This window comes from Tachysurus fulvidraco, chromosome 6 (assembly GCF_022655615.1).
Source record: "Tachysurus fulvidraco isolate hzauxx_2018 chromosome 6, HZAU_PFXX_2.0, whole genome shotgun sequence".
Classification (NCBI taxonomy): domain Eukaryota; kingdom Metazoa; phylum Chordata; class Actinopteri; order Siluriformes; family Bagridae; genus Tachysurus; species Tachysurus fulvidraco.
This window is the reverse complement of record NC_062523.1, coordinates 14,139,379-14,151,863: the sequence shown is the minus strand read 5'-3', so window position 1 is coordinate 14,151,863 and position 12,485 is coordinate 14,139,379. Positions and strand designations below refer to the sequence as shown.

Sequence of the window (12,485 nt, the reverse complement as noted above, 5' to 3'; positions counted from 1 at the left end):
TAATTAAATGAGGTTTCCTGTGTTTTTTTTTATCACTGAAATCTGCTTGCTCACTCTCTCATGAAAGAAAAAAAATCTGCGATTTTGTACTATTAACAAAATATCAGAGAATAGAGCTGCTTCTGCATAAAGGCAGACACTGATCCTACCTGTGTAACGTGAGCACCATTCACAGTGACAGGATGACACCTCGACATGTCCGAGCACAGACTTCAGCCCAGGTTGACCTAGTCTGTATTTTAAGTGATTACCAATGAGATCAACAGATTTGAATCCATTAGAAAGCCACAAGTCTCTGAAATTTAGTAATTCTGGAGCAAATGACCATCTCTATTCATCTGAACACAGCCATTCTAGCTATGTTGAACTTGTGGTAATATAATCAGTAAAACTGTAGTCATGCATGACTGTGTTTAGCGGTGTTATTGTTGAGCATTTAGCCCGATGATCAGGCACTGACATGTCAATATGTTTTATCTGTGGAATTGTGCAAAAATTACAGATACGTTATCCAAGCTGAACCTCCTCTGCTAAAATTAATCAAGCCTGAACAGTTCGTTGTGTTGACACTGTGAATATGATACTTCTATGCAATAGATCATCATGTTTTTATTTCCAGAATGTGAAAATGATCCTTTCTTTAAATAAAAGAAATAAAAGACTTGGTGGTAAGGCAAGAGATACCGCAGCTTGGACTGTGCTTTGCTAGGAATTATTTTATACAGTACTAAGCTCGGTTTGTACTGTTAGCTGTTGTGTCATATTGACACAAGGCCTGATTCAAATGTGTCCTCTGCTTTGGTTGGATAGAAAAGCAGAAGAACCGGTCAGAGCCATCGGGCCAAATGCAAATGATATTTACTGATTGTTTCACTCTCCCAGCTGAGCAATATCGCCCATGCCTTGAAGTCAAAGAGGAGGGGAGGAACTGAGAGAGAGAGAGAGAGAGAGAGAGAGAGAGAGAGATCTGCTCATGTAGGACTATCAGTGCTAGTGTGAACTGAATGGATATTACACACTGTATTCAGGGGAATGCAAATTGCATTTTTGGGGAAATTCATTCAGAAAATCAAAAATTGTCTGCAGAGAATAAATCTACATCAGAGTAGAGAATTCTGAGCCATCTGTACAGATTATAGCATTTAACACACTAAGAAGCACAGAGAGCAATATCTCTCATGCCTTGAATTCAAAGAGGAGGGGAGGAGCTGAGAGAGAGAGAGAGAGAGAGAGAACAACACACACACACACACACACACACAGATAGAGAGAGAGACAGGGAGAGAGAAAGAGACACACACACACACACAGAGGTAGGAACAGTTTTTTGGGGGCAGGAAATTTTCCGACACATTTTTGGTTAGAGGAGGGGTTATATAAAGCCTCATTGAACTGAGCCAAGCCCTTTTTCAATAGCCTAGTTAGTTTTCTATTATATTTCTTTTTGTATACTTGCACTAAAGCTCATACACACACTCTATAGGACCATGTTTCCATGGTAACCCTTCCCATCCAGAAGCAACGGGGTGGTGTCTCTACTCCATCAGTATGCATTTCTAGAATATAGCCCAGGCTTAATAAAAGCACAGCACATCTAATGCTGTCAGATCCAGTGCTGGTGAAGAACATCTCAAAATTAGAAGGCAGCGGCTCTTATTTAGTGGATTTAATTGCCCTTTATGTGTCTCAGTGGACCTCGGCAGAAGCATGCAATAAAACGTACTGCTTCTAATTTCCACCCGGCTCCTCTGTAGCTTGTTCTCCCCCAATTCTCCCTACTCTGTACTACGTGCTTGGTTATACAGTCGTTTTGAAATCATCAAATTCACCATGCTTCAAAGTCCACCATGTTAAGAAAGGCAGTGGTACAGTGGTAGTGTTCTTGTATAAAGCACAGCACATAATGACCTGGGTTTGGACTCACAGTTCAGGTTATCAGGTGTAATAACGCTAGTGATTTCAGGTATCCACTTTCCTCACACAGAGACAGCAAACCTTTTAAGAGTTTAAGCTATGCTGATGCAGCAGTGCCTATTTTTCTTCACAAGCACCATCATGAAAAGGTATAATAAGCTGAAGTCTGCATCAAAATTTACATCCCTCGAAAATGCATGATAATATAATGGCTAAATGCTAGCGCACGATAAGAAGAAAAAAAAAACACGACTGAAAACTTTATTTGAATCGTCGGTTCCTTAAAAGTTTCCTTACAACAAAGAATTCAAAGAAATAACAGACTGTGACTCAAAAGTCCACATTTCTGTCAGTTCTTCAGTGAGAAATATTGCACAGGGTATTACTCCGAGCTGGAATGTGTACTCAGTGAGACTCAAGCGGTGGCCCAGAATTCAGGCGTTATTGGAGTTAAGTAGACGTGAGCCGGTGGATAAGAATAGCATCCCAGTGGGAACTTCCTGTGTAGAGAGGACATCAGTCTTCTGAGCGGCACCCACACACACGAGAAACATCCCATCTGGCCCGTGCAAGACATTAACAATCAAACGATTCAGTCTCAAGTTCTGCTCATGAAGGACTATCAGTGCTAGTGTGAACTGAATGGATATTACACACTGTATTCACTGGAATATGAATTTCATTCCTGGGGAAATTCATTCAGAAAATCAAAAATTGCAGAGAATAAATCTACATCAGAGTAGAGAATTCTGAGCCATCTGTACAGATTATAGCATTTAACACACTAAGAAGCATGTAATGCATGTGTGCATGCATGTGTGTGTATGAGAAAACAGGTGGGGGTGTGGGGGTGGGCTTTAAGGATGTTGTTTTTGAACCGTCCCAGTTTTCTGTCTCCAACAGGATAGAGGTTAATTTGAAGAGCTACTGGAACAATGGCTGCTCGTCTGCCTCTGTGTGTGTGTGAGTGAGTGAGAATGAGAGAGAGAGAGAGAGAGAGAGAGAGAGAGAGGGAGAGAACACATGAAAATAAAGTGACCTGGATTCCTAGTTTTATTCCACTGTTATTAATTAGAGTGGAGTCACAACATTTAGCTCATATTATAGCACAGTTAGTGGATCAGGAACACACAGTATATACAGAGAAACAAAATTCACATTTGAAGGCGATAAACACTGAAACAAGAAGCAGAACTAATGATTTATGTTGTGTCCCAATTGTCCTACTTATACTACTCAGTACAAAAGTAGTTTTTTTTTTGGTGCATCAAAAAATCATGTAAAAGAAGAGAATGTTGCCTAGTTACACAATGTCACCTTAAACAAACTCCTAAATATATATCACCTTAATTATTTCTTTTAGAACTGAATGTGTATAGCTTTATTTACCATTCCACTGATTTCTTTTCCCACAGGTCTGAATAGAATACTCGTTTCAAAGTAGCACTATTTGAGAGACACACTAATTCTGATCCGAGACACTATTTAGTTCAGATAACATGCAAATTGGGACGCAGTTCTCTAATCAGTTTCTCTAATCTCCTCGTCAGAGCATTTACAGCATGTGGCAGACGCCCTTGTCCAGAGCAATTTGAACTCACAACCTTACTGGCATAAGCACTGAGTTACCACTGAAATAACTAGCCATACAGATGACAATCTTTCATTTAGGTGCCATTTTCCTGAGCGACTTCCATTTATCTCATTTATATTGCTAAGCACTTGTGGGCCTTTCTGTGTGCCAGCAGTGCTGGGATTTGAACTCCAGTCAGGTCTTAACCTTTGACCCATTCAGCTGTGGCCGGGCCGAGGAGACGGAGACATGCAAGTCCTGTGATGGTCAGTGTGATTGCCATTTGAGTGGAACAGAAGTCTTACAAACACACAAATAAACCCACCCACGCCCACTCCCACACTCACATCCTGCCACAACAATAAACAATCCAGTACGATTCCTTGGGAATACTCTATCACTCACACACACACACACACACACACACACACACACAAAATAAAAAAGCACACAGGCGATCTACAGCATGTGACTCAACCAGCAAATAAAGCGTGACTGAATGCAGTGCGCCCTTCTTCTGGATTATCAGTCTGCCATAATCCGGAGATGTAAATATGAATTCTTGAGTTACACATGAGACAGCAGGGCTTCTGAAGACACGGCTGTGTGAGGCCTACTCTAAAAGTCATTGAACAAAACAACAATTTATATCATTTTATTTTGGTGCTGTAAGAATCGAAATGAACTGACAGTTGTAGAAAACGCTGTCTTATTTTGTATTCTGCTCATGCTCTGTTCAGCCTGAAATGCAGCCATTTGCAGTTCCTGCGCATTTGGATGACTTTTAGCCTTCTATCTAATCTTCGTTAAATGGAGGGGGCAATTAGGCCTAGTGTAGACCAAACCAGACAACCAAAATTTGTGCTGCTGCTGAACAGAGTTTATGAGTCACTGCAGCTGTGGTACAGGTGTTGGATAAATCTGTGAAACATCCAAAAACCCTGCAAAACTGCTCTAAAAACGATTTAGATCTAACATCAAACACATCAACCCTATATACTGCCATCTCGGTAAATTCAGTTCGACTTATTAAATATCTAATTCTTTGGGACTAGGAAAAGGCCAGTACTCCATACCCAGCTCCCCAACCTGTTTACTCTCACTACAGCACAACACAAGAGTTTTTCAGGAATGAAACAGTCGATTGTGCCCAGCTGCTGAAGCATAAAGGGAAGTTTGAGAGCTGGCTGGAAAAAAAAAAAAACAAGGAGGATATAGATCAGAACGTACAGTCGCTAGTCCAAGTTAGACACGTGCTACTTTTTATTGACGATCCCACGGCACACGTCAACATTCCACAGAGACAAAACCTTTATAGTCCCTGTGTCAGAAACAGCTCTCAATAAAGGTTTGAAACTTATGGGCTCTGGTAATCCTGCCAATGTTAATAGTTTTAGTTACTTGTACACTTTCCTAGAGCTGCCATTTATAGACGAAAGTGAAACAGTGGCATTAAAGCAACAGCTTATAAAATTACAGTGAGAAAAATCAAGGCCTCTGTTCTGACAATATATCATGATAAGCATGATAGACATAACGTAAAATCTTTGAAGATTTGGCTGTGATTAAAAGTAAGATGGCTGAGACAGGGCAGTTGAAATACTGACAATAATTATGTTTGTGTGAGGAATTAATTCGATGCTGAAAGATAGTAATGACTGTTTATTTATTACTCCAATTGGCCAACCAATCTGACTGCCCAGAAGTTGATGCATTTTTAATAACATCAGCTCTAACTGTAGTCCTGCCAAATCACAGGTATATAATACTGCATGTTGTTTTTAAAGTAAGAACTAATTCACTGAGATTTTGCTATTAGGTTTGGGTTCTGATGAATGTTTTTGCAAATAGATCCTACAAAAACTCTTTTCCATAAAATGACAAAGTGAAAAGCTTCAGCATCTCCTGAATTCCATCTGTCTGAATTCCCATCCCCTCTCTACACATCCCTCCGTCTTTCACTCGCTCTCTGCTTTGGCAGCTCTGTGTAACAGCAGTAACGCTGCACCTTTAAGTTTTCCGCCGCAGGAGAATCTTCAAGACAGACGACGCTGCTTTTTGCGGTTTCTCTGTAACATGACAGGCTGCATATGTTTTGTCTTATTAAATACAAAAAAGAAAATAAGAGTGGGACGGCTGATAATTGTTATAAGAAGAAAATGTTAGAACTTGTTTCACAGACATTCCACCTGGATATGACTATAAATGAATTAAAGAGTATGAAGCCAACTTATATTAAAAAAGTGTCATGGAAAACTGCTGTAACATAAGAGGAATGGAAAGACTTTTAGGAATGACAAAAAATGTTATATTTACATAAAAAAAAAAAATAATAATAAGAATTCTTATTATTTAACACTTAAATTATTTAATAAAAAGAATATAATTTATATCCCACAGATAGTCAATTCTTCTGCTTTAACATAATCTCATTTAATTTAATTTACAGCATTAAAACAGCTGTGCTTCATAATGCATTATAATAATAACATTCCAGATCACAACATCGAGTCCTTTTCCACTTTGTGAACAAAATGTTCAGTTGGACATTTCAGTGAGTCTGTAAGGAAACTGATCAGAAGGATGAAAGCTGAATTCTCAGCACTGCTGACCTATCCATGTTGATAAGCTCAGCTCGGTGTGAGCCATAACAGATTTAGAAGATTAAATATTCATCAATATTAATGAAAAATTCATTGTTTGCCTAAATACATGTTCGCACATGCGACATCACCAAACTCATACCTAAAACAGCTGGCGCCACAAACGCACCGGCCGCAAGTGCAGCTGCAGAACACAAAGCACAACGCTGAGCTAGATTTTGGGGCCAAAATAAAACACCCAGTTACAATTACCATTTCTGCAACATCTGTGCGGCTCCATGTGAAGCAAAACCACAGAGAATCAGAGACAGACAGGTAGACGGGGAGGAAGCCGTCGCTCGCATTCCACTACTGATTCAACATGGACAGAGGAGACTAATGCAGGGTTATTAATCTGTTCAGTGGGTTGCAAACAGAAGCTTTTCCCTGAACAGACCTCAAAACTGTGGCATCTTTAAAATAATGATTAAAAATCACTGGACTTGGTCAAAAACAGACAAAAAAACAAATAGATAAATAAATATACAGAGAGAGAGAGAGAGAGAGAGAGAGAGAGAGAGAGAGAGAGAGAGAGAGACCTGTGAGATCTGTGATACCTCTACATTGCAAAGACCACCACTCATTACACGGTTACACAACCACATTATAATGGCTAAAAAAAGCACTTCATTAGCTTCCCAACTCCACCAGAGGAAACGGCTTTGGAAATCTGTATTTAACTTTGGAGCTCTATTCTGCTACAGAACGACCAGTCAGTCCCCAGGTCAGTCACTTTAGCTTTCACACTGGGAATTTGGAAGCAGGTTGGTTAAGCAGCACTTTTTACCTGGCTTATGAACTGCTTTTGCTGTAACCTGCATTGTGGTGCCAAACATGTAGAGTGTAAAATTATATGGGGTTAAAACTTTACAGCCAGGCGCTTAGCAACAGGCAGCCAATCAGAATCTGAACACCACACACCTCATATCACATGAAAACCAGGACAAAGCAAAAACATGACAAATTAGTGGACGCTGGATATCGACAAATGCCTGGTTAAGCACAAGGTCAAGAAAGTTTAGAAAGATGTAAAAGCTAAAACAACAGACCTGTCCTCCACCCACCCACATTTCTGAAGAAGAATATTAACCCAGGGTTTAGGAATGTACGGTGTGAGACATCAGATTATGGATATTCAGGATTAACTGTTAACTCCAGGGTAAAGTACGAGCAGTGTGAAACATGATCTTCAAGGATTCCTATCTCAAGTCCCCTAACATTCCCCTGTCACTCACTGTACACGTGTTGTGAACATTAATGATGGCGTCATTAGCTAAATCACATGAACAGGTTAGTTTAACTCCTGACCAAGTGTTCACCTGAATACGAGCTGTTTTCACTTACGGGAACCGCGGCTCTGTCCCAGTGCCACCAAACTCACACCACCTACTACAGGTAGTGTCAGATTCCACATGATTCCCGGTCAACATGGCAGCTTTCACACTGCTCTCACTATTCAATCAAACCGTGATTTGTTTCATACCAAGCCTCCAGTGTGAAAGCATTATTAACTGTAATAAGAAAGCCAGGTATGGAGACCCTTTTTATAAAAGAGTATTTACAATAGCATGTAACATATAGACAGATATCTGGTACATATTTAGACTTAATGTTCCCGCTGCTCTCAAACACGCTATTGTGAGACCGCTGCTAAAGAAACCCAACCTTGATCCCTCCATATTCTCCAACTTCCGTCCTATATCTAACCCGTCATTTCTGTCTAAGTTGATGGAGAAGCTTGTTTCCGTGCAGCTTCAGTCTCACCTTCAACTGCACGGCATTGGAGATACATTTCAGTCTGGTTTCAGGTCAAGACATAGCACTGAATCAGCGCTATTGAGGGTCCATAATGACATTCTTGGAGCCTTGGATGGTAAAAGCTCTGTGGTTTTGGTGTTACTGAACCTAACCGCTGCATTTGACACCGTGGATCATGCCATCCACATCTCTCATCTCCAACATGTTGTTGGTCTGCATGGTGCGGTGCTAAATTGGTTCTCATCATACCTCACTAACAGAACCTTTTCAGTAATGCTTAATGACTATTCTTCCTCGGTTGCTCCTCTGTCATCTGGTGTGCCTCAAGGATCTATTCCTGGTCCTACTCTGTTCTCACTCTATATGCTGACACTTGGTCAACTCATCTCCAATCACAACGTTCAATTTCATTTCTATGCTGATGACCTCCAGATCTATCTTCCTGTGATTCTGAGTAATCGTTCTGCATTGGACCCGCTCCATAATTGCCTTCAGGATATCAAACAGTGGCTTTCCCAGAACTTCCTTCATCCGAATGAAGAAAAGACTGAGTACATCCTGTTTAGCCCAGATTAACCCAGCAGTTCTCTTAATTTTGGTCCTCTAACACCTCAGTTTGCTCCTACTGTGCATAACCTGGGTGTTATCTTTGACAAGAGTATGCACTTTGATAAGCAGATCAGTGCAGTAGTGAAGGCGAGCTTTTACCAGCTAAGACTACTCAGCAAGGTAAAATCATTCTTGTCTCAAGCTGACCTTGAAAAAGCTATACATGTCTTCATCAGCTCAAGGTTTGACTACTATAATGCTCTCTACACTGGACTTAATCAATCACTTCTCAATCGGCTTCAAATGGTACAAAACGCGGCAGCACGTCTTCTCTCTAACACCTCCAAACGCTCACACATCACCCCTGTCCTCCACTCGCTTCATTGGCTTCCGGTGCAGTTTAGGGTGGAGTATAAGGTCCTTCTCTTGTGTTCAAGGCCATCAATGGTCTGGCCCCGGCCTACCTCACAGAATTGATAAAGGTCTACCAACCAGCCAGATCTCTCCGCTCCTCTGGACATACCTCTCTGGTCACTCCCAAATACAAATATGAGAAGTTTGGAGGCCGGTCATTTGCCATCAAGGGACCAAAGCTGTGGAACACACTTCCAGCACACTTACAATCCATCACTGTGCTGAGTGTTTTTAAATAACTCATTTATTCATACAAGCTTTTAACACGTAGACCCGGTTTCAACTGCTATTTTATTTTCATTGTGTTCTTATTGATTTTATTATTTTTTTTATTGTTTTACTGGAAAGCACCTTGTGCTCCTTTTGGCTGTTGTAAGGTGCTCTATAAATAAAATTTGATTGATTGATTGATTAATGGAGTTTTGAGACTAAGGCCAAAAAAGCAGATGAATCAGAAAAGAATAGATCATCATAAATGATGTTGATAAACTATAAAGCAGGACATTTGGTAATAATGAATGCCTTATAGCTTATGTTTACTCATTATAGAACACAATTTGGGCATGAAGTCAGGATGTTACATTTTAACTTCTTTCACTAACTGACCGAGTTCCTCTCTCTCTCTGAATGAGGAAGAAGACTCTTTCAGAGCACAGAAATGCTATGGGATGTTCTGTGTTAAAATTACTGAAGCTGTTCTTCTAGAACTAATCACAGCAAAGTGGTGAAGCCAAAATGCATTAATCTGTGCAGTGAGCGGAATGAGAATGCTGGAAAAAAAAAGTGTGCGCGCAAGCTGGACATCAGGCTGTGTGTTATGAACAGTTTTGCTCAATGTGACTCCAGCCAAGGCTTGTTCTACTCTACCCCTCTCTTTCTCTCTCACACACATACACACGAAAAAAGGCTGCAGGAATTCCCATCCCTTCTCTACCTCTCTAATACCCCGTCTCATCCGCTCTTTCACTCCCTCTCCACTTCAGCAGTGGTTTGAGAAAATTGCAATATTGCAGGTTCCAACTAAAATAAACATATGATTTCAGACTCCACCCGGTGTGATGATCCTGCTTCAGATTTAGCAGCGACAAGCAACTCTACCGCAACTCACACTGGGGAAGTAAAGCAAAACCCAAAAGAGTACTCACTTCAATCAGGCTCGAAAATCAAGATGACTATCAGATGTAGAGCAGAAAGACCTCACGCAAACCTCACAAACACACTCGTTTCTGCACAAAGGAAAACCTCTGAACACGTTTGAATGGCCATCGTTCTTCCTCATAAGAAAGGCACACACACACACACACACACACACATACAGTAGCTGATTTGAACCTCATGGCACAGAACAAACCCACATCATTCCACCAGACCATGCAGACAGCTGCAAGGGTTTGACTGTATCTTCACTAAAAAAAAATCTCAATCTCAGAATTCAACAAGGACATTTAATCTCAGACAACAAATAATTACGGTCAATCAGTCTGAAGCAGCTTTGGTTACTGCTAGCATAAGAAGCTTTGATTGTAAATGCTTTGCTGCATGTTTTGACTCTTGAGGCAGAATAATTATCCTTCCTGCTCAAACAGGCAAGTTTTTAAAAAAAAAAATCATTCGGTTACTATGTCAACAAGCAAACTGCAGATAGTCCTTTCCATCATGTTCTGGCCATCCATCCATCCATCCAGTGCGCGTGCACACACACACACACACACACACACACACACACACACACACACACACACACACACACACCCACACACCCACACCATCTGTTTTCATTCATCAGCTATCAAAAAAGGAACACAGTCATGTCAAGTAATGTTTCTACAACCAGAATTTCATTTGATTTTATTTTAGCAACTGTTTTAGCAACTAAATACTTCAAGTTTTACATCAAGTACTATTATGCACAATGTAAGAAGTGAGAGAGTATAAATAACAATAAATTCGGCAACAGTTTAATAAAATGATGTCCATGACATGTAAAGTGTTGATTTGTCTGGGTTTTAAATGATTCAAATTCACAAAAGTATGTGAAATGTAGAAATCCTACCAGTCATAATAAAAGGAACAGAAAATAGGTGTCATGTAATTACTTTAGAACTGTGCTGGAACAAAAATATAGCTAGGATTTAATCCATCACTTTGGAAACTATACAGTAGGAGATATGAAATATAAAAGAGCCACTCACAGAGACATCGAATATCTCCTCGGAATCATCCAGCATTCGCACCCTTATGGCTGTGTGTCGGCCGGTGCCCATGGCTGGCGGCTTTTGGCCCGATTCCAGCGTGCTGATGCCCAGTGACTCCGGGGCACCCAACCGTTGCCCTGCCGAGGACGTTGGCTCCTGCTCCACCATAGTCTTCCTCACTCCCTCCACTGGCCTAGAAGATGAACACAGCACACAACATAGCATGTGAGCTCAGAAATTAAATCACAACATGTGCGTGTGATATGCATGGAAGCTTGGTTTGCGGGTGAGACTGCAGAGCTGAAACAAATACAAAATGAAATCTAAATTTGGAATGAAGAATTGGTTAGAAAAGGAATTCAGCTGTACACCCACTTTCCACCAAAAAAGTATTTCTACACACCTTGCCTGAGAGCTGCACAATATATTGTTTGTTAGACATTAGGTACATATCCAAAGGCCACGATATGCAGATGAGCTGTTTTCCAAGCCACAGAAATGTCCATCTTGTACACACACACACACACACACACACATACACACACACATACACACACACACACATACACACACACATACACACACACACACATACACACACACACACACACCCCTTCTATTGCTGTGATGCGGGTGCTGTAATGAATCATCTGCCAAATGAATACTACATATTGCAGGCCTGCTTTTGACCCTGTCCTTCATCTGTCATTTGTCCTACTGCAACCTAACAAGTGACAAATTTAAGGACTAACTGGTGGCTCTAGGGGCAAATTGTAGGTATGGTTTGGGTTCACTTCTCTTAGAAGAAGGCATTACTGCAGATCAGTGCAACGTTATTCTGACTATTCTCAACTTTATCACATGAGGAAATATTTTATCCTTGATTGGACTGGTCTTGTCCATGGTGACTCATGATGTCTCAGTCCCTGACCCAGTCCACAGTCCAGGATGGAAAAAACAGTAAAAATTATATTAATTTACCTTCACTATCAACATCTCATCTCAACTGGGGAATTTTGGTTAGAGAGCTCTCTTCACCTTCATCATCAGAGCACCAACTGAAGGAATATATAAATTTGGGCTCAGACACCTAAAAAGATTCCATTGATTTATCACCGGTTTGTACCTTTTTTTAGAGCTAATTGTGTGTGCACTAGGTATCCACTGAGCCATGCATTTGCAGCAAAAATAAACCATTAAACCAGACGTATACAGGCATTCATAATAATGCTTAGATTAACAGACGATCAGTTTTGCCCTGACATACATTCACCACACGTCAGTATAAAGTTACAGTTCACACGGCTAATAAAACGTATATTTGATTAGCTAAATTCAGCAGTGCTCCATGAAGAGCTCAATTCAAACACCTAATCAGTTTAGTCCACACCAATCCTGTGAACATTAGGACCCAGAGGAGACCGAGGATAATGGAGAATA

The 12,485-nt window shown here is 40.6% G+C and overlaps 1 protein-coding gene across 4 annotated transcripts in view; it reads right to left on the bottom strand.

Moving 5' to 3' along the window:
• The window catches only part of LOC113654214 (FERM, ARHGEF and pleckstrin domain-containing protein 1), a 46,844-nt gene that overhangs the window by 30,832 nt on the left and 3,527 nt on the right, over positions 1-12,485 (bottom strand). For all 4 annotated transcript variants that reach the window (XM_047814758.1, XM_047814756.1, XM_047814759.1 and 1 more), the window contains exon 2: positions 11,043-11,238. In XM_047814758.1, coding sequence (XP_047670714.1) covers positions 11,043-11,213 — 171 coding nt within the window. In that variant the 5' untranslated portion in view covers positions 11,214-11,238. The remainder of the gene's footprint in view (positions 1-11,042; positions 11,239-12,485) is intronic.